General features: G+C 45.9%; 1 protein-coding gene across 8 annotated transcripts in view; it reads left to right on the forward strand.

Annotated features, from left to right (window-relative positions):
- Positions 1–21,024, forward strand: part of SEC16B (SEC16 homolog B, endoplasmic reticulum export factor) — a 111,980-nt gene extending 90,956 nt beyond the window's left edge. For 4 of the 8 annotated variants that reach the window (XM_063795132.1, XM_063795138.1, XM_063795143.1 and 1 more), the window contains 14 exons: positions 1,905–2,022; positions 3,292–3,403; positions 5,152–5,257; positions 7,775–7,915; positions 9,104–9,208; positions 10,041–10,116; positions 12,309–12,608; positions 13,457–13,524; positions 16,176–16,328; positions 16,500–16,598; positions 17,003–17,114; positions 17,243–17,322; positions 19,170–19,268; positions 19,884–21,024. In XM_063795132.1, the coding sequence (XP_063651202.1) occupies positions 1,905–2,022; positions 3,292–3,403; positions 5,152–5,257; positions 7,775–7,915; positions 9,104–9,208; positions 10,041–10,116; positions 12,309–12,608; positions 13,457–13,524; positions 16,176–16,328; positions 16,500–16,598; positions 17,003–17,114; positions 17,243–17,322; positions 19,170–19,268; positions 19,884–19,955 (1,641 nt within the window). In that variant the 3' untranslated portion in view covers positions 19,956–21,024. Of the gene's footprint in view, positions 1–1,904; positions 2,023–3,291; positions 3,404–5,151; positions 5,258–7,774; positions 7,916–9,103; positions 9,209–10,040; positions 10,117–12,308; positions 12,609–13,456; positions 13,525–16,175; positions 16,329–16,499; positions 16,599–17,002; positions 17,115–17,242; positions 17,323–19,105; positions 19,269–19,883 lie in introns of all 8 variants that reach the window. The other 4 variants (XR_010151749.1, XM_063795145.1, XM_063795151.1 and 1 more) reach the window with 4 other exon arrangements.
- Positions 21,025–22,122: the final 1,098 nt, after the last annotated feature.

A 22,122-nucleotide genomic window follows, 5' to 3' on the forward strand; every position in this document is an offset into this window, starting at 1 on the left:
TTCCCGGCACTTTAGCATCTACTAAAAGGCTGGACTTCAGTTCCATGTGATGAATGGGGTGGTGGAAAAGCACGGCAACAGGACAACACAGACGTGGGTTTCACACAAGTTTAACCTAGACTCTATGTACATCTTTCTGCCAGGGGAACTTGGCTTTGTGTCTTAATCTCACAGAGCCTCAGTTTTTAATCTTTATGGGGATTTTGGTGCCTAACCAGTAGAGTTATTGTGAAAATTAAGGGAGAGAGAACATCTGAACATATCAACCATCATGCTTGGCCCATTTTCGTTAATTAATAAATGTTGGTGCTTTCTCTCTCTCTCTCTCTCTCTCTACTGTGTCCCCTCCGCCTCTCCATTGATCTGATTTATAGTGATCTTTTCAAATCACCAGCGAGGAGACAGAATAATGACCTCTAAGTTTTTCTTTGTGTGTGTGTGTGTGTGTGTGTGTGTTTAGCAAGGGATTTCCTTCTCTTTTGCTGGTTTCTGTAGATCCAGCAAGAAGCAGTTTGGCTTACATGTTAAAATGCAGGTCATAATAGGACTTAGCACATGTGATTATTGGTAGGAGAAATGCTTAGCACAGGATATAGTTCATGGTTCGATGTGACACATGAGAACTGCTATTATTATGATTTATCATCACCATTATTGTTATCATCCTCTTCTCACTGCATTGACCAGATCAACAAGGACTGGGTATAAAATGGAGTTGAATAAAGCATCTTTTATTCCCTGGGATAATTACAAAGACCAAGTAATTATGAATGGTTTTAACCTCCAAATCTTAGTTATTATTGGCAATCTCCTGCCCTACCTATCTATATAACAAATTGGAAGGTAGGCGGCTATGCAAATCACCTCTTTCCTCTGCTGAGCTTCCAACTGTGCGTGTGTGTGTGTGTGTGTGTGTGTGTATTTATACCTACATGTAATTGATTAAGTGCAAACCAAATGTGAAGCACCATGCGATGTGCTTTACACAACTATCTTATTTTATTATCAACAATAACCTGTTAGGTAGAAATTACGATCTCCATTTTAGGGATGAGAAAACAAAGGTTCAGAGACATTAAGAAACTTGCTCAAGGTAGGTAAGCTAGTAAGATGCAGGACTCGAGTTGGGGCCTGTGTTGTTTCCATGACATTATATTGTTTCTTTATTGATATTTTCTGCCTTGAAATTCTCCTTTATTTAGTAGGACAGCCTTAGGGAGAGATTGTAGGGAAAACACCATTGATGCGGGGCTTTGTACATTTCCACCACGCTGCTTACTCTCTTTTGCCCCCTGGTGGAATTCTGCTGCCTCTGCATCGTCCTAGCTGGGCCACTTGGCTTGATTTTCTTATTCTTAAAGTGGCAGTAGGAACTAGACTTCATAGGGTTCCTGTGAAGATTAAATAAGAGGATGTGTGTGAATGGGCTTTGTAGAGCCAGAAAACATAGGCATTTGGTAAGACATTAAGCAGGCCCGTGTTCCCCCGACTTCTGTGACAGGCTGTGGCCTCTTCTACTCATAAGCCAAGGATGTTTGATCTTCCTTCTCCCACTGAAGCCTCAGGGTTTTTCTGAGTTTTGTCTCTAGCTATTTGGGGGTCAGGCACTGGGGAGAAATGTGAAAAATAGTAAGTGAGCAATGTCATTTTATTTATCCATTTTCCAATATCCCTGTGAATGTATGTATGTATGTATGCATGTACACGTATCTGTCTATCTGTGTCCTTCTGACAGTTTTACTTTTTTAAAGATGAGAGCTCTAAATCAATGAATGGCAGCATTGCAGGTGGTAGAGTGGGCATTCTCTGACCACTTCTGAACCAGGAAATAGACAACAGCCTTCTTTATGTACATCTGGCCATTCTTAAATGATTGTACATTTATTTTTTCTGGTGCTTTTCAGTGTTGTGGAGAAAAGCAGTGGGGAGACTGGAGGCCTCACCTGGCTGTGATTCTGTCGAATCAGGCTGGGGACCCAGAGCTGTATCAGCGTGCGATTGTTGCCATTGGGGACACCCTGGGTAAGCGACACCAGCATTTCCCCTCCGCTCCCCTCCCTGTCCCTCCCCTCCCCTCCCTGTCCCTTTCCTCACCTCCCCTCCCCGTCCCTCTCCTCACCTCCCCTCCCCGTCCAGGTCAGCTTTAAACATCCTGCCCTTAGATTCTCAGGTTCTAGGTAGGGCCAGAGTCTATGCCCTAGGCTTTTCCTGGACCCAGGAGCCTCCATGTTTTGGGGAAAGAAACTCCAGGGAAACACGTGTCCTTCTTGCCTCTCTGTTTCACAGAATTTCTGCTGTGAGTGAATGCAGGCCAGGCCCCTGAGACTTGGTGTTCTGCTGCTGTAGGAGTCTCCTCTCAGCAGCTGATTTTCTAGCCCTGGGTCAGATTCCCCTGTGGATGGAGTTAACGCATAGGACACCTTGCCTCCTGTTGCTGTAAATTTCTCAGTGACCCAGTTCAATCAGATAGGAAATTCTGTTTTTGCCTGAACCACTCTGGGTTAACCCTGTAGTCTTTCTTGCTATCATCTCTCTGTGAATGTGGCCTTATAAACACTTAGGGGCTATTGAGTGTTCCAGATCAGTGGTTCTCAAATTTAGCCAAGAAGCAGAGCATCCAGAAATCATGGTGCTCCCATGGGGCTTTTTAAAATATTGCTCTGTTAAACTTTAATAGCTATGGGTTAGGTTGTGCCAACTCAGATGGAGGCCATGCAGCACCCTGAGTGGAAGGGAACTAATGTTTGTTGAGCCCTCCTTGGGGGCCAGGCACTGTGCTAGGTATTGTATCTAGCTGAATTAACTCAATTTTGAGGCAGTGGAAAATGTATGGGAGAACATTTCAAAACATGTTGGTAATTAATGTGATTTTTATGTTTGACTTCAGCAGGGAAAGCAATGGTGCCTCAGGAAGCCTAGTTTAAGAACGGCCACTCCCAGTAGTCTCCTTCTTTGCTCAGGTGCAGGCATTTCAAACTCATTTTTCACCCTGAGGAAAGATTAAAATGTTTAGGGAATTCCTCGTAAAAAATCCTTTAGGGAGAAGGTGAAATTGTGCCTTATTCTGGCTGAAGAGAAATGTAACGTCTGAGGCCAAATGGGCTGGTGGGAGGAGGAGTGGGGTTTAGGGGTCTGTGACTCACGCTATGAAAGGCTCATTCATTTAGTCCCGTGTGGCTTCTCTGCTCTGACCCCCGAGGCCACTCTTCCATCTGTCTCCCATCCCACCCAGATGATGGCTCCCCACACGGGTGTGCTCCGTGATTGGGTCTTGTTCTCTTCCTCCCGCAGCTGGGAAGGGGCTTGTGGAGGCAGCTCACTTCTGCTACCTCGTGGCTCACGTGCCCTTTGGCCACTACACCGTGAAGACAGACCATCTGGTCTTGCTGGGCAGCAGCCACAGGTATGCGACCTGGGAGAAAGGAAACAGGACATTTTCCAAGGGACTGTTTTAGCCCTTGTTGGGTTTTATGGATCCATTTTTCATTTTCTCATGTGAATTTCAGCTACCGCCGGCTCCCTTATCTGGGATTGTTATCTGTGCAGGTCTGTGCAAGGAGATGCCCGTGGGCCCCACATCACAGCATTGGCGGGGGCCTCAGGCCCCAGGTGGTCCTCTGCAAAGAGGTGGGCTGATGCCTTTGTGTGGTATTGTGCCCTTTGGCCACTGGGTGGCACCCTGGCTCCACAAGCTAACTTTGTTCCTTTAAAAAAACAACATTTTACATGTGGAGGCTTGTGGGTCCGTGTTAGGCAGCCCTGGGCCTGTTCTGAGAGCCCACCCAGGAAAAACTGGAAAATGGAGGAAGTTTATGTTTAGTCCCTCTTTGGGGCCCTAGCATCCCTACAATGACTTGGTGCACAAGCTACTTAGAGTCCCACTGGTGACATTCTCTGTTGGCCATAGCATTAGGCTTTTCCTGCAGGAGGCCCTCAATCAGCTCTCAGTGAATGAATGCATGGACAGAACGATTTGCTCCCTAGAGGCCCTCCCTGTTCTGTATCTCTCTATCCCCCTCCCCATATGTGTTAAGAGTCACTAAGCTCTTACGTTGTGCCAGGCATTTTCTTTGCACTATTTCCTTTAATTATTACACATTTACCCTATGAAGAAGTGAAGTGAAGCAAAGATTTTAATCGTCACTTATGGAGGAGGGAAACCGAGGCACAGGGAGATGAAATAACTTGTCTCAGATGGTACAGAGAGGGTGTGGGTGAGTTGGACTCGGAATCCAGGCAGTCAGCCTGCAAAGCCCTTTTAACTATTGCACCACACTGCCTACCACTGAGGCAGTGTACCCAGCTCATTGCCTGTTCCTTCCAGGTTCCTGGTCTCTGATAGCACATGGCTAGCTTGTCAAAGAATCCCTTCTGTGCCAAATGTACAATAAGTGTGTATGGGCTAATATGTCTCCCCTCCTATGTTTACGTTGGTTTATGTTGAATGAGGAAATTCTTGGAAATAAAGTCCTACCCCCAGGAATAACCTGGTGATTGTGGTTTTTAAACACCATAGCAAGTTGTTGATGGGAGAAATTTTGGGCCACATGAGACTCTTGTGCCCACCACCTGCCCCAACCAGATCACATTCACTCAGTCCCCATCCTCACTCGTGGAATGAACATCCAATGTATGGACCCGTGTTTGATTTCTGGCTCAGCAGTCCTCGCCTGCTCTGCCATGCCTTTTGGTCTCAGTGCTCCCGGAGTGTTACATGGCTCCCCTCTTTTGTGCGAGTTTGCTCAAACTAGGGGTGCCCTTCACAGGTACACGACAGGCTTTATGGGCATGGGGGTCAGCTCTCTGTGTGTCTAAGAGTAGGGCCCAGTGTCCTTCGAGGTAGCCTGCCTTGAGTTACCCTTCAGCAAGAAGGCAGGTGACCCCCCTTTTCTGCAGCCTCCGCCTCCCAGTGCCTCTGGTGCAGAGTTCTGTTTTGTTCCTTCCTCAGCCTCAAGGAGGGAGAGGGAGAGGAGGTGAAACACTCACTCTGGGAGCCCAGAGTCTTGTTCTTCTCTTGAAGCTGCTGCAGGCATCAGCCCAGGATGGAAACTCCCCCATGAAAGGCTGCAGCTGGTGTTTGGAGAGCCACTAGGATTTAACTCCTGCGTCCCCCACACCTCAATCTCTTTTATTGTTATTCCCTGGTTTTAGTCAAGAGTTTTTGAAATTTGCAACAACTGAGGCAATCCAGAGGACGGAAATCTTCGAGTACTGTCAGATGCTGGGCCGCCCCAAATCCTTCATCCCTTCTTTCCAGGTAACTGAGCCCAGATGAGGCCACCACCGTCACTGTCAGGCAGCTGCAGGCAGCTGTATTTGCAGCTTTGCTTTTTGGCACTTAGTACCTGGGGCTAAGTTATCTACTGAACTTTTCCTCATTAGCTTAAGCGTGGGAGGGTGTAGGATTTCTTTTTATGTCCCCTAAAGGTCTGTGTTTTATAATATGAAGGCAAAACCTTGCAGAGGCCTCTCTGCTGGAGGCTCCTGCCTGACTGCTGATGTTTGAACGTCCTGCCTGCCGCCCCGGCCTGTGCCTAACTCCTGCTGTCAGCTCCTTCTCCCCATCTCTCCAGACAGCTCTCCCTTTCTTCTGAGCCTCCGCAGCTGTCCTGTGGGAGGGAGTGGGAGCGCAGGCCCAGCCCAGTGTCTGCTCACCCTCCCTCTGCTCCGCACTCCTTCTCGGGCCTCTTTTGAAATCCTCTGTCCTCTACCTCCGCCCTCACCCTTCTTCGTCCCACTCAGAGCATCAGCTGTGTGGGTGGTGTCCATACTGTGGTTTCCGCCCTCTTCTCAACATTTCTACATGATGCTGTTGTCACCTTACATTCGTAAAGACCAGTGCTGACATCGTGTCCTCCTCCGTCTAAATCCTCTGTGAGCTCTGACGTCCAGCACCATCCCTTCCTCCATGCAGGCTACCTGGGCCACACCTACGAGTATGACTGAGATGGCAGCCTTCAGTGGCCTCAGCTGTAAAATGGGATGAGAGTGGTGCCTTGTAATGGAGCTGGCATGAAATCGAGTTAGTTTCCTTAATGCTCGAGAACAGCGCCTGGCACACAGCAACTGCTTTCGGCGTTGACGTCATGGCAGGCACAGTGTGGCTCCCACAGCCGAATCCAGGGCCCCCCACTGACACTGAGCTCACGCTGCCTTGTGTTTTCTTGCCTTTCATGCACAGGTATCTTATCTTCCTACCTTAGTTATCTTCTTTAGGTGGAGACATTTTCCAGCGATTCCTTGTTTCTCCTTCAGTGCTTGGTGTCGAGGATACACACAGCAGCAGCAACAACAACAATTACAACAACATGCACACACAACACAAAGCCTTGAAAGTGAAATCCTGTGTCATAGAGAAATGGCCCAATTAGCATCTTCTCTTTTTCTTTAAGTTCTGGGATGCATGTGCAGAATGTGCAGGTTTGTTACATAGGTATACATATGCCATGGTGGTTTGCTGCACCTATCAACCTGTCATCTAGGTTTTAAGCCCTGCATGCATTAGGCATTTGTCCTATAGCATCTTCTCTTTTTTAAGGGCTTTGCCAAAGACTCACCTTTTCCAGCAAAACCTTGCCCCGTGAGCTCCTCTTTGCAGTTCCTCGACCGGCTCTTTGGTCTCTTTTTCTTTCCTTTCTTTATTCATCCCACCTGTCAGTGATTTTGGTGCTGCTTGGGGCTGATAGTAATGAGATTAGCTTCTGCGTGCCCGGCATTGTGGCATTACTTTTCTTGTGTATTGTTTCGAATCCTGTGAGGTAGGCATGATTAACTTCCTTTTACGAAAGAGAAAACGGAGGCCCGGAAGGGTAACATGCTATCGGCCCACATCTCTTGCATGCGGTTTGTTCTCAGTACTTTACCTGAATTATCTCATTTAATCTCCATAACAACTGAGGGAGTAGGTAGTAGTAGTATTCCCATGTTGTAGAGAGGAAACCGAAGCACAGAGAGATGAGGTAACTAGCCCAATGTTTCACACCTCGCATGGAGCTTTTATTTGAACTTGGGTCTGTCTGACACCAAAGCCCTCACACTTGATCCTGCCCTGCCACTCATGCTGTCACGAGCGCTTACTTGTTTTTCTCAGTACTCTCCATTAGCTTGACACCCTTTGCACTAGGGTCTAATTTTGCTTCTTTTTTTTGAGACAGAGTCTCACTGTGTCGCCCAGGCTAGAGGGCAGTGGCATGATCTCGGCTCACTGGAACCTCCACCTCCTGGGTTCAAGCAATTCTCCTGTCTCAGCCTTCCAAGTAGCTGGGACTACAGGTGCATGCCACCATGCCCAGCTAATTTTTGTATTTTTAGTAGAGACGGAGTTTTGTCATGTTGGCCAGGCTGGTCTCAAACTCCTGACCTCAAGTGATCCACCTGCGTCGGCCTCCCAAGGCATGAGCCAGCACACCTGGGCTATTTTTGCTTCTTTTAATGTCCGTCTTGTGCCTGGTCCTATGCCTCTACATCAGACTCTCTGGATATGTGGGGCTACCCAATAAATAAGGACTCCAGTGCACTTTGCATGGTGACCAGGACCTAGGAAGTTTGAGCGGATGGGACTCCTGTTCTTTTCTCTGTAATGCAGGAACTGCAGGCTGGATTTGGAGTTGTGCCCGTGCATAGATAAAATGCTCCAAATGGCACAAGCCTCTTGGTATTTGGATGCCAGAGTTAGCGGAAACTGACAGCTGACTTCCAAGAAGTCTTATCTACGTTTCCTTCTCTTTCTCTCCCTGCCTGGATGGACTAGTCACTGACTCTTTTCTCTTCACAGGTGTATAAGCTCCTTTATGCTTCCCGTCTGGCAGATTATGGCCTCGTGTCTCAGGCTTTGCATTACTGCGAAGCCATTGGTGCAGCTGTCTTGAGCCAGGGAGAGAGCAGTCACCCTGTGCTATTAGTGGAACTCATCAAGGTGAGCCTCTCAAAGGGTTCTGTGCAGTTGTTTTATCTTCACTATTCAGAGAAAGCCATCGTAGAGCAGCTTAGACTCTACATTTCATCTTCTTTGAACATGCCATAAAATTGGAGCCCACGGCCATCTTTGACCATGTATGCATGCCCAGATGCGATAAGCAGAGGCCCAACACTACACAAAGAAGGATCTTCTCTGGGCGGGTGGTGGTGGGATTGGAGACTGGAAACCATGTGTGTGTTACTCAAGAAATTCATTCTTGCATCTGCTTTTCTGGTACAGTAAAACTACATGCTACGGTGAACCATTCTAATTATAAAAGCTGGGCTTAGAAAATATATTTTAGTGATTAAAAGAGTAAATGTTCCTTATTAAAATGCTTTTAAATGCATGGAATATTTTATCACATGTGAGGTACATTTAAAATAGAAAACAAAAACATATCAACCTTTAGTTCCTAGGAAAGAAAACAACAATCAAGCAAATAGTTGTTTCAATTAATTGAAGAAAAATCCATTAGCTAGAGAGTAAAAAAGCAGCCTACCCTTAAATTTTTGCTTTGCCTTAGATGAGGCCCAAGTGCTGGCTTCTTTAACGTATAAAATCTGTGGTGGTGAGCCTCCCCATACCCTGAAGTTTCTGCCAACAGGTTGATGGTTGCAAGGAGCTCAGGGATCCAGAATGAATTATTAGAAAAGTTTCAGTAACTAAAACTTGTTTATGGAATAAATCCTTGAAATACAAAGTAACATTAGCATCACCTGGGAGCTGGTTAAAAGCGCAGACTCTTAGGCCCTGCCCAGACGTATGGAATCAGAATTAGCATTTTAACAAGTTTACAATTAGAATTTTAACAAAATTCCTATGTATACCCTAAGTTTGAGAAACACTGTTACAGAGCAGACAGCTTTGCAGAGAAATGAAGCTGAGTAACTGTTTCTCCTCATATTTTATTTAGAATCTAGCACCCAAGACGGGTTGTTTATTTATGTTGCAATTTTGGGAGGATATCTGCTGAATTTGCTGTTTTTCGATTATTTTTTTATAATGTAATTTACAAGTGAGTTAAGGCTCTCTTTCTCCTTTTTCCTTGTTTTCTCTTCCCCGTTGTCTTTCCATTTCTCTTCCCTCTCTCTCCTCTCCTCTCTCTTACTTTCTGCCCCTAACCCATCTGGAAACCTGGCACAGCTAGCAGAGAAACTGAAGCTGTCAGATCCTCTGGTTTTAGAAAGACGCAGTGGAGACAGGGACCTGGAGCCAGATTGGCTAGTGCAACTTCGGAGGCAGCTGGAGGTGAGTGGGATTGGAGCCAGGGCATTGGGGGGACTGGCCTTTGTTTCCCTCTTCCCACCCCTAGACATGGAACAGGTAGGCACTGACATTAGCAAGTCCCTGGTCCCCATGCCTCACCCTGGTCTCTCCCATCACCCATGAGGCACAGTTGGTGTCTGTGCAAGGGGTGGGACTCAGCTTCCCTGCCACTGCTTGTCCCCTGTGTGGAAGCGTTTTCCTATGTTCGCATGTGACACGGTGGGGTGCTCTTCCCAGTCACTCTTGCCATCCTTCCCTGGGGCCCCAGAGAATATGTTTCATGACCATCAAAGCTTCCCCATCTCCGCTAGGAACAATGGATCACAGTGGACCAGTGTCACTTTCATGTAATGTGGGGCAATTGCTTAAAAGACTTCCGGGCCTTTTCCTTTTTGTTCTGACAATTGCAAAAGCTGCTGATTGTAATTGGAACAGTAATTGGAACAGGGCCTCCTCCATTTTCTTTTTCCCATTCTGCTCTGAAGAAAAGACAGGGTGGATTTTTTAAAGCACACACAGCCTCTACCCCTTCTATCTGCTGCACGTGCTGAGGCCTACAGTTTACTTCTTTCCATGCGCTCCTTCCTTCAGGGGAGGGTGGATGACTCTGGTCTCCAGCCATCTCTGCCTGCTCTGGGCAGAGCTGGGAGCCCTGTCCACGTGACCCCCCAGGCCCCTAAGCATACAAGCATTTCCCTTACCTTGTCTTTCCCACTGGAAGTTTCTTTTTGGCTTAAGTTTTGAATCACTTTGTTTCTCTGTTCTTGTTTTTCCTTTGCGCTGCTTAAAAGGAATTTTACTTTATTTTAAATAGCAAAAGGTAGCAGGAGACATTGGGGATCCTCATCCTACTCGCTCAGATATTTCGGGAGCCAGAGGAACAACAACAGGTACCCAAAATGATGAACTGAGCATATACATAGCTGACGCTCAGGATCTGATTCAACGAGACAAAGTAATTTATGAAAGCACTCGCCCTTTGCTTCCCAGGGTGCCTGCCTTGCCTGTGTAAGTCCGCCCCGTTGTCCAGGCGCCTTCTCCACCCAGCTCCTGCCAGCCTCACACATCCCTAACACTTCTAAGTTCCCTCAGTCTGAGAGCTTCTGCTTCACGATTCAGGTTTTTAAATATCTGAGTGTTTTTTGTGTTGCACTGTATTGTTAGCCAATTCTTTCTCCTATGTTAATAACTTCTCTCCAGCTGGATACATTTCTTGAGTCCAGAGATTGTGGTTCATCTGTATCTTATGTGAGTGCTGGGGGTGTCAGAAGTCCTTAAGAGTTTTGAGCTAGCGATTGCCAGATGATTGTGGAATAAGTATGTTTCAATGTTTTCATGGCATCTCTACTCTTCCCTTGGGATGATTCCCAGTGGTGTGTTGGCAGGCACCATATCCCTGGTTAACTCCGTACCCTTTCCCCAAGTTCCCCCTGCAGTAGGGCCGGGAAAGGGCCCCCGTCTCTTCCCAGCCCTGTGTCCTTCCTCAGGCGTGAGCAAAGGGAAGGGTGGGCAGGGCAGGCCTTGGCTTCTGTTTCTCACTGTGTAGCAGGATCTGTAAAGGTGGGGGGTGGAGGAGAGCCAGGCTGGGTGCCTGTGGATGGTGCTTCCCCACAGCCCTGCCTCCTGATGCCTTGGTGCCCAGTGGAGCAGGTGGGTTGGCCACCCATGCCAGTCCTGTGACCAATCTTATTATAGGTCCACACCTTAGTTTATGTTACCAGTCAGGTCTTTTCCAGGGCAAATGTACTCTGATTCTTTAAGAACAGAGCCATGATTTCTGTGGTCTGATTTGGATTTTTAGCTGGAAGCTTTCTAAGTTTTAAATACCCATGTCCATCAGGAAGTCCTTAAAGAAGAAATAATTTATCAAAAAATAAAAAGGTGTGGAGTTAGATAGGATGGTAATTTCAGCCCTCCCAACCCACTGGCTAGAGGCTCAGAGATCATACAAGGCAGTGTTAACTTAAAAAAAAAGTCATACAATGTGTACATTTGGAAAGGAGACTTTATTTCTTACAAAGGGTTCCATCCTGCAAGGTGGCCATCCCGCAGGCTGGGAAGTATAGCCAGGCACTTTGAGGGAAGGAGAGGTAAGACAAGAATTTAAGTTGAATGGGTTGATCAAACATACATATTTAACAGGTTATAGGAGGAGCTGTGACTATTCACGAAGGAGGTCCTCACACATGGATAATGAACTAATGTGCGTGTAACACACGACCCATGTTCACCTTGGGGTGGAGACTTATCCTTTAAGTGTATTACAGTTAGGCCCTATGCGTCAAAAGATCCTTTCGGGACACAGAAGCACTGAAGTGGGGAGCCTCTGTAAACTGGCCAGACCCAGTTCATGGTTGGTGGTCTTCTTATCTGGAGAAAGTTACTGATATCAATCTTGTCCAATCAAAGCTGTGGTTATGGCTGATGGAACGGAGGCTCATTTAGTCAGCATTTGTGAATGGAATGAGTTGTAGTTGTTCTAACATTGCTCATCTTGGGGCCAGTGCTTGTTGAGATGCCAGAGAAAAAAAACCTTGTGGCCGTGAGAACGCAGTTTTTTCTTAAGGTGTAGGGGTGCGGGACTTAACCATTGCCTGGCAGGGCTTTAGGTTCTGTGTATAATTTGGTATCTTATGGCCACCAAGAGTCTTTTCTGTTAGTCTTAAGATCTCTGTTTTAACATTAATGCTGGTCAGTTGTGTCTAAACTGCAAAAGAGAGGGGGTATAATGAGGGGTGTCTCACCTCCCATCCTGTCATGGCTGGGAACTCAGTTTTTAAGGTTTTTCTGGGGTCCCCTTGGCCAAAAGGGAGTCTGTTAAGTCAATAGAGGAGCTTAGGATTTTATTTTTAGGGTACACTAGTGAAGAAAAAAGCAAACAAAAAAAATTCTGTAAACAGCAATGAGGATGTTACAATCACTCTGTGTTTTACTTGTCATCATGTTACTGGAAGCCACATTAGACAGCTCGTCCTTGTGACTGCTTTCCAAAGAAGACATGAGCAGGAATGTTTCTGGTGTGATCAGTATGCAAATGCCGCATTTCAGGTCTGACTTCTTTACCTTTGTTCCATGTCCTTAGAAAACACTTTCTACCAGGACTTTTCTGGATGTCAAGGCTACTCTGAAGCCCCTGGGTACCGCTCAGCTCTGTGGCTGACACCTGAGCAGACCTGCCTGCTCCAGCCCAGCCCACAGCAGCCCTTTCCCCTCCAGCTGGGCTCCTACCCAGCAGGAGGGGGTGCAGGGCAGACAGGGACACCGAGGCCTTTTTACTCAGTTCCTGAGACCCATCTACCAGGGACTGGCAGCAGCGTGGCAGTGACAGAGGCCACTGGAGGAACAGTCTGGGAGGAAACGCTGCAGACACACCTGGGCCCTGGTAAGACCTGGCAGCTAGGGTGGCCACATTGAATGTAGGGTCTGGGTGGGGAGGAAGCAGGAAAGGGAGGTGGTGGGACCAGTCAGAGGAGGTAGGGTTGGAGCTGGGAAAGACACAGATGCGTGGATGTGTGCCCGTTACGGAGGGCCTGCTAGTTTTCAGCCACTGTATTGGTGCTTTGCATACATCTGAAGGAGATTGCTATCTTCCAGCCCAGTCCATCTCTCCACTGGGTACAGCAGGGCAAATGGAGCCACTCCTGCCATCCAAATGATTACATAGTTTCTAGGAGAGAGATTACAGGGTGGAAAAATATAGGCCAAGTTCTCTTTCTCCAATCATCCTGCACTCAAGAGCTTACTATCAGGCTCTCCAGCAGAAACCCATGTTTCTGTCTTGGTCCCGAGTTTCTTCAGGCCCATCAGACCTTCGACAACAAGGGCTGAGTATGGGTGAGCAATGCTGAGTGATGCCAGGGAGATGCTGGAAGCCATCTAGAATGATTAGCTCTTAGACCTTCCAGGATTAGGTCCTGTCCAAGGTGGAGGCTCAGATGGAGAGGAGTGGTGGAGGATCCCTGTGACCTAGCTTGATGTTGCTCTGATTTCCAAGATTCCTGAAGAGTGGCTTTGGAAGTAGAGGATGAGTTGAACAGCATGTCCTGGGGTGGCTAGGATTGAGATGAGCTACGTGAGCATTCTTTGTATTTGCTGTGATTGGCTTGGGCTTATGGGCTCCGAGCTTCTGCTGCAGTTAAGAAAGCTGATTGTGTCCCAGTTACCCTTCTTCAGGATAGATGGGAAAAGCACAACTTCCAATTGCTATTTCCATTTCTATTTGTGACGCAGGAGAGAACACAGTGTCTCAAGAAACTTCCCAGCCTCCTGATGGCCAAGAGGTCATTTCCAAACCACAGGTGAGAGCGCACAGCATAAAAGATGCCACTGCCCACTCAAATGCTTCTGGTTTTTACCAGTTGCCTTGGTTTCCCGGCCACATGCAAGCTCCTCCTCAGTGTTGCAGCAGCTTTCTCTTCCACATCTCACCTTGCCTTTTCCTATTCCAACTCCTGGGAGCTGGGCGGGAGGCTGTGTTCTTGTTTACACTCAGCCCCACAAACCTGTGTCCATGAGGAGAGAGGGAGCAACTGAGCTGATTCGTTTTGGCCTCTCAGATCTCTGTTACCTCTGACATCTTCTCAGTGCTGCACAAAACGCTTGCCCTACCCTGTCCTGCCGTGGAAGACTGTTGATATTTCCTTGTTTTAATTTTTACCTGGCTTTATTTCAAAGAAAGATCTGTGGTAGCTGTGACAGTGCCTGCCTGTCTTTTCTCCTCAGTTAGGCTGTAAGGTCCTCATGTCTGGTGAATCATTCTATCTAGCTCTGATTGGACACACCCCTGCCCTCAGCAATGGGCAGTGTTGGTCCCAAACCTGAGGCATTCTTCAGCTTCTCCTGGTTGGAGGGTTACATCCTATAACTTTTTAAAGTAGAAAAACAGGGGTACAGGTCTTAACAAACTTTAATGTTTTTCCGTTTTTTTTTCCTGACTGAAGTGGTACATTATTGTTATAGAAAAATCTAATAGTGAAGTATCATATAAAGAATCAAATATCACTCAATCCAACAGTCAGAATATTTTTCTTTTCTTATACTATTTTTCTATATATGCACACATATACTCACATATATGTATATCTGTATATACATTATACACATATACATGTTTTTAAATGGCTAAGAACATATGTATGCAAAGCTTTATTTCCTATCTGTTACTTAACACTCTATGAGATTTTTCTATGTCATTCATAAATATGATTTTTAATATTGGCATGACGAAATTGATTTTATGAAAGTAGCGCTATTCATTCATTTATTCGAAATATTCACTGAGTTCCTACAATGTGCCAGGCCCTGTCACAGGGGCTGGGGAGGCATCAGCACATCAGACCAAGCCTAACCTCAGGCGCTCAAGTCTAGCGGAAGTGACTAAAAATAGACAACTATACGCGCCAGGCATCTCACTTCAGAGGGGTGGCCAAGGAAGCTGTCTCTGAGGAGGCCTTCAAGTGGAGATCAGGGTGGAGCATGGAAATGAGCCAGGTGAATATCTGGGGGAAAGGTGTTTGAGGCAGAGAAACAGCAGGACTGGAGGCCCTGCAGTGGCTCCCTTGGTGTAGTTAAGGGAGCGCAAGGGAGCCACTGTGCCCTGAGAATGGGGAGCAGTAGGGAGGAGGGCTGAGAAACAAGGCTGGAGGGCAGCAGAGGTAAGCTTACGGGGCCTCCACGACCATGGTAAGGAGCTCGCATTCTGGTTGATCATTCCCATGTTGTCGTTAATCATTGTGAGTGTTGCCTCCTTTCCCCTCCCTCCCTCCATTCCTCCTTCCTTTTCTCACTCATATATAACACACAGTGCTGGGCATCCTAGTATATAAGCCCTTGTCTATGTCTTGAATCATTCACTTAGGAGAAATTCCTAGAAGGAAAGCCAGGCAGCCTACTTTTAACCTTTGCTGTGCCATTTATGAGCTGTGTGACTCGACACAGGTTGCTTAACCTTTCTGTGCCTTAGTTTTCTTATATATAAAATGAGATAATAATAGCACCTAGCTCACAGGACTATTGTAAGGATTAAATGAATCACTACATATAAAGCCCTTAGAACAGTGCCCGGCACAAAGTCAACACTATGTTCATTTGAATAAAAAATAAAGTTTTTTTCTTTATTTTCCCAAAGTATTTCCAAAGGTTTGTATCAATTGTGCTTTATTGAGAGTAAAAAATGTAAATATTACAGAAGAGGGCAATATGTCGTATGACTCCACCTATGTGAGATACATAGAATAGGCAAATTCAGAGACATAAAGTGGAATGGCAGTGACCAGGGCCTGGGGGAAGGGGAGATGGGGAGTTAGGTAATGGGGATGATGAAAAAGTTCTGGAGACGGCTAGTGGTGATGGTTGTACGACACTGTGTGTATACTTACTGCCACTGAATTGTACATTTAAAAATAGTTAAAATGGCAAGCTTTATCCTGTATCTATCTTACCACAAAAAAAAAAAGTTAATGTAAAGGGATGTGGGTGTATTTTACCCCCCTCTGGTGCATATGTTCACAGTTGAGCTTGAGCAAGTCTGTTAGGAAATGAGCTCTAAGATGAGTTATGTTTGGTGGTTGCTATATTCTCTGTTTTTTTTTGGGGGGGGGCTTGTGGGCCTCTGTGGGGTGTTTTCTGGCCCTCTTCATCTCCAGCAGTAGCAGTCCATACCCCCTACTCCAGGCCTTGGCATAGTTCTGAAAACTGTGTGTTTCTGGAGAGGTGGCACACCAGACAAAGGTCTGTAGAATTAGGGATAACATGGGCTTGGGCTCTGACCTTATCCTGTGACCTTCAGTGAGTCATTTTTCATGGCTGAGCCTTCCTTCCTCCTCAGTACAATATGATCCTGAGACACAGTCCCACTGCCTTCTGAGCAGGTCAGGTGAGGGAGTATGTGCAAATGTGTTTGGTAACCTGTCAAGTGCCATGCAAATGTGAGTTCTTTCTTTAATTCCAGACACCATTGGCTGCTAGAGCACGAAGTATTTCTGAGAGTTCCACCAATTCAGCCAAGGAGGATGAGAAGGAGTCCTCTGATGAGACTGATAAAAACTCTCCCCGAAATACTGCCCAGAGAGGCAAGCTCGGAGATGGGAAGGAGCATACAAAGGTGGAGGGACTTGTTCTTCTCTCCCCTGCCTTCCTTCCCCTGCCATTCCCTTCCTCGAGGGTGGTGCAGACTTGGAAGTCTGGGCTCTGATGGTTACATGGGGGCGGGTTAACCTCATAGTTGGGGAAGAAGCCAACCTGCAGGTCATAAAATGTCCTCTTCCCCTTCCAGAGCTCAGGGTTTGGCTGGTTCAGCTGGTTTCGATCGAAGCCCACCAAGAACGCATCCCCCTCTGGAGACGAGGACTCCTCAGACAGCCCTGACTCTGAGGTAGGCTCTGTGGGAGGGGGAGGATGCCCCTCTCTGTGGGTCTTTCAGAGGGAGCTGCCTCAGCACCTAGGAGCTCTCAGAGCTGGCACCTGAGTCTACCCCAGGCCACATGAGACAGAGGTTTTGTGATGGGAGATGGTGGGAAATGAATGGGTCCTGTGAGGGCAAAGGCAGATTAAAAAAGCTTTAAAAAGTCTGGATGAAGAAATGTAACTTTAGAGTGTCAGCAGTAGGGAGCTAGTGTGGATTGTTGAGCAGAAGAGTGGGATGAGGAGGGGGGTTTTGGGGAGTGCCCAGCAGCAGTTTGCGGCAAGGCCGCCATCGTGAGTGTGGGAACACAAATTGGCGGGCATCAATTTGTTAACTGCCAATGTCGCCAATGCTGCCTTTCTTTCTCCACAAAGCAGGAGACCCCCAGAGCATCTTCTCCCCACCAGGCTGGCCTGGGCCTCTCACTGACACCTTCCCCTGAGTCCCCACCTCTGCCGGATGTTAGTGCCTTCTCCAGGGGCACAGGTACCGTCACCTCACATCCTCTGGGCCATGGGTGGTCCCCTCAGCACTCCCAAGGGTTGGGGTGCCTTCTGGGAGTGGGGACCCCCAGTCCTGAGCAGAGGAAACAGCTCTGACTCATTGCTTTCCAGGTGGGGGTGAAGGCCGAGGATCCGCATCCAGCGGGGGAGCAGCTGCGGGCGCTGGGGTTGGAGGCTTGTCTGGACCGGAGGTAAGCGGCCCCCCTGGGCTGGAGCCTCGGACCCCAGCAGATGCCTGTGTGTGAGGACTGAACCTTCAGTGTGGGCAGTGCTGACTCCTGGCGAACCCGAAGAATGCTTCTCTGCTGTGTTAGTTTGCTCAGGCTGTCATAACAAAGTACCACAGAACAGAGGCTCAGACCACAGAAATCGAATTTCTCACAGTTCTCCAGGCTGAAAGCTGAGGTCCAGGTTTCAGCAGGGTTGTGTCTTTTGAGACCTCTTTCCTTGGCTTGTGCCCGGCCATCTTCTTTCCATGTCTTCACATGGCCTTTCCTCTGAGCGTGTCTGTGTTCAGATTTCTTCCTCTTATAGGGACATCAGTCATACTGGAATGGGCTACCAATATGACCTCCATTTATGTTAATTGCCTCTTTAAAGACCCCATCTCCAAATGTTGTATTTTTATGTTTCTCCAAACATGTTTTCTGAGGTACTGGGGGTTAGGGCTTCAACACGTTATTTATTTTTTTTTTTCTGGGAACACAGTTCAACCTATAACAGCTTCCTCGGGGGAAGCCTGGGGACTTGCCTTTTTCCCTGTCCCAGGAGGAGGTGGAGTTCACTGGAGACCTTGGCCAGGGCTGTGACAAATTCTTGATGAGTTGTCCACATCAGTATGGATTTCATATCTATTGCTAGGAAAACATTTTTATTTCTTTAAGTCTGGTTAGATAACTCTTGTAGAATTTTAGGCCTTTTGAAGGCTATATTACTTTTTATGATGGTATCAATATAATTTATTGAGGCTTTTTCTTCTTGTCAGTATTGCCACTCCAGACCCAGGGGTTGGTTGTGTCCACTTGAACCATGTTTGCTTGCTTAAGATTCCCTGAGTTCTATTAAGAAACCCTTCTGATATGATTCTCTTTGAAAACATTTCAGTAGCTTTTGGGGCACAAGTGGTTTTTGGTTAATAGATGAATTATATAGTGGTGAATTCTGACATTTTAGTGCACCCACCAGCCAAGTAGTGTTGGCATGGATGTGGGTTGTACCTAATATGTAGTTTTTTTTATCCCTGACCCTCCTCCCACCCTTCCTCTTCTGAATCTCTAAAGTCCATTATGTCACTCTGTGTGTCTTCACATACTCATAGCTCCCCACTTATAAGTGAGAACATATGGTTTTCGGTTTTCCACTCCTGTGTACTTCACTTAGAATAATGGCCTCCGGCTCCATCCAAGTTGCTGCAAAAGACATTATTTTGTTCATTTTGATGGCTGAGTGTATTCCATCGTATATGTATACCGCATTTTCTTTATGTACTCATTAGTCGGTGGGCACTTAGGTTGGTTCCACATTTTGCAATTGTGAATTGTGCTGCTATAAACATACTTGTGCAAGTGTATTTTTCAAGTAATGACTTCTTTCCTTTTGGGCCGATACCCAGTAGTGGGATTGCTGGATCAAATGGTAGTTCTACTTTTAGCTCTTTAAGGAATCTTCATACTGTTTTTCATAGAGGTTGTACTAATTTACATTCCCACCAGCAGTGTATAAGTGTCCCCTTTTGCCAACATCTATTATTTTTTGACATTTTGGTTATGGTCATTTTTGCAGGAGTAAGATGGTATCTCATTGTGGCTTTAATTTGCATTTCCCTGATGATTATTGATGTTGAACATTTTTTTCATTTGTCTATTGGCCATTTCTTCTTTTGAGAAATGCCTATTCATGTCCTTTGGAGAGTCGATAAGGAACTTAAAGAAATCACCGAGAAAAAAACAAATAATCCTGATATGCTTCTTGAAGGCCTCGACATTCTGGAATCTGGGAGGCAGGCACTGATGGGATTTTCCATGCTTTTCCATCACAGAGTGTTTCCTTTGAGCTCTGCTCCAACCCTGGTGTTCTTCTTCCTCCACCTGCCTTAAAAGGGGCTGTTCCTCTTTACAACCCATCTCAGGTGCCTCAGGTAAGGAAGCCCTCAGGGGGAGAGGCTGGCCAGGAGCACAGGTTTTGGATTAAGGAGACCTAGGTTTATCATCCCAGTTTACCATTTATGATATGTGAGTTCTTGAGCAATTATTTAACCTCTCCAAGTCTCAGTTTCTGCATCTGTAAAGTGGGGTTAGTAGTAGCTAGCTCAGACATATGTATATGAAGGGCCTGGAACCCAGAAAATGGTCAATAAATGTAGTTACTATTAATATCATGTTTAAATTTTAATAGCTCTTGAGATGTGGGAGACACAGTTGGTGTTGGTATCAGTAGTGTGGGTGCAGTGTCACTCTGTCCTGGGGATGAAGGGATCATTGGAAACTTTGAGAAAAGCTAAGTTCCCTGTTCCTCAGCAACCTGGGTAGACTTAGCTCTGCTAATGTCTCATTTGGCCTCCTCTCTTTATAAAAATCAAATTTCTTTTACCACAGTTAGGTGAAGGGTTGGGTGGAGGTACGCAATTAGAACACAACCTTGGGAAATGTTCTACACAGAGGCTCAGGGTGCCCTAGCTCCATCTGTACAATCAACCCCGGGCAGAGTCATGTTTGGGGCTGTACTCAGTGTAATATTTGTTCTTCTTTTCCAGCTGCCCACGGCCACTAGCCTGAATCGGCCAAATCGCCTAGCTCAGCGTCGCTATCCCACCCAGCCATGCTGAGAATAAACACACGTCCCAGGCTCATCTCCCAGGACTGAAACTTTTCTTGCTCTCTTTTTCTCAATCTCCCAGCCCCTCTCTACCATATTGGGACCCTCAAGAGGTTTGTGCTAGCCCGATGCCTCCACCGGGCACTTAGAAGGCAAGAGGACAGGATCTCTCAAGACACAGCACAATTCAGTCTCTTAAGATTAGCTTCACAATGATGGAAATTATTTCATCAGGTGGAAAGTCTGGGTCTAATAGCAGACTGCACATGAGCAGAGTGACATGGTGGTGGCACTTATGGTGGTGGCTTGAGACCTTGGGGAAATTAGGGCCCTAACAGCTAGAATCAAAGATGATACCGCAGGGCCCTGTAGCAAGAAATGGGAAGCAGGGGGAGGGGCAGGGGCTCAGAACAATATTCTAGACCAACTTTGACTACTTCCTGTCTTAGTAATAGACCAATACATGGCTCTATTTAGCAAAGTTTTTATACTGAAACTTGATTATTGCTGCCCTTTATAATTTCCTCTTCAATGATATTTCAGCAGTTTCCCTCTTGGTCCTAGTTTTGTGCACATTTTTTTGAATGTGGTTCAGATTAATTATATTTCTCTCACTTTCTTAGCTGGTCCTATTTTTTCACATTCTGGCATGTGGCTATCAAGTTAGATTGCTGTAGGCATCATATTGTCATGGTAACTACTGAACCTAATGATGCAGATGGATGGCACATCAGTATAATAAATGATGGAAAACGGTTCCTAAAAATTCATCCCTTTCATAAGAGGGGAAGAATGAGTGCCTGATATTGTTCATACCTCCCTTTCTACCTCAGGCCTTTGCAAATTGATGTTCAGAGGGTCACTGGAGTGAGAGGGAGGAGGGGGGCGTCTTGGAAATTTCCATTTCTCTTTTCAAACCCAAAATAGGAATGACTCTTGCTGTTTGTCAGATTTGCTGAAAATTGCTCCTCACAAAGAACATTTTTTTTGTACATGTAATTGTAAATACAGGTTTAGTACATTAATGTTCTATAGTTCTGATGTTGATAATAATTAAACCCAGATAATTTTATAGCAAATGCTTGTCTCTGGCTGATTTTTACAGAGGAAGAAAGTACATTGGTGGTCTCTTCCCTGAAGTCTTTCTAATAATGGTTTTATTGTGTGATCAAGTGCGAATAGCAGGAAAGAGCCCTTTGTTAATGAGGAATCTAGGGACAGATCCTCTTCTAAGTCTACTCTAATTTTATTATTTTTCCAATTTAAAAAATATGAACAAAAAGCTCCTCTGATGCAAGTCAGTCACTTTACTAACTGAACTAAGTGTTGTATATTTTGTTCCATAAAAAGTTGTTTTTAACCTCTTAGATTAAATTAGAAAATGTATGCATACATGTTTTGCACCTGGAAAGCCCTCAGTAAATGCTGTTCCGCTTTTTTCCTTAAAAGGCTGCTGCTCCTTCAATTTGGTGTGCTGACATCCAGTAGTGGTGCTGTGGCATTAGTGTGTGAGTTTCACAGGAGCCACACTGCTTAGTCTTGCATCCTGGCTCATCCGTAGCTCACCCTGTAACTTTGGGCAAGGTTACCTCACTGTCTTGTATTTCAGTTTTCTCATCTATAAAATTAAGATGATAATAATCATAGTGCCTGCCTTACACAGGGACATTGCAAAAATTAAATGAGTTAGGCCCTTAGAAATGGGCCTGGTATATGCTAGGTACAGTTGGCCCTTGAACAAAATGAGTTTGAACTGTGTGGGTCCACTTATACTTGGATTTTATTCTGCCTCTGCCTGTCCAAGACAGTAAGAGCAACCCCTCTTCTTCCTCCTCCGCAGCCTACTGAATGTGAAGACTATGAAGATGAAGACCTTTATGATGATCCACTTTCACTTAATGAAGAGTCAATATATTTTCTCTTTCTTATGATTTTCTTAATCATGTTTTTTCTCTAGCTTACTTTAAGAATACAGTGTATAATACATATAACATATACAATATGTGTTAATTGACTGTTTATATTGTCAATAAGGCTTCCAGTCAACAGTGGGCTATCAGCAGCTGAATTTTTGGGGAGTCAAAAATCATATGTGGATTTTTGACTTTGCAGGGCTCAGTGCCCATCATGTCCACATTGTTCAAAGCTCAACTGTACTTTATTACAGTGTCTTTTAT

The sequence above is a fragment of the Pan troglodytes genome, chromosome 1, assembly GCF_028858775.2.
Source record: "Pan troglodytes isolate AG18354 chromosome 1, NHGRI_mPanTro3-v2.0_pri, whole genome shotgun sequence".
Classification (NCBI taxonomy): Eukaryota; Metazoa; Chordata; class Mammalia; order Primates; family Hominidae; genus Pan; species Pan troglodytes.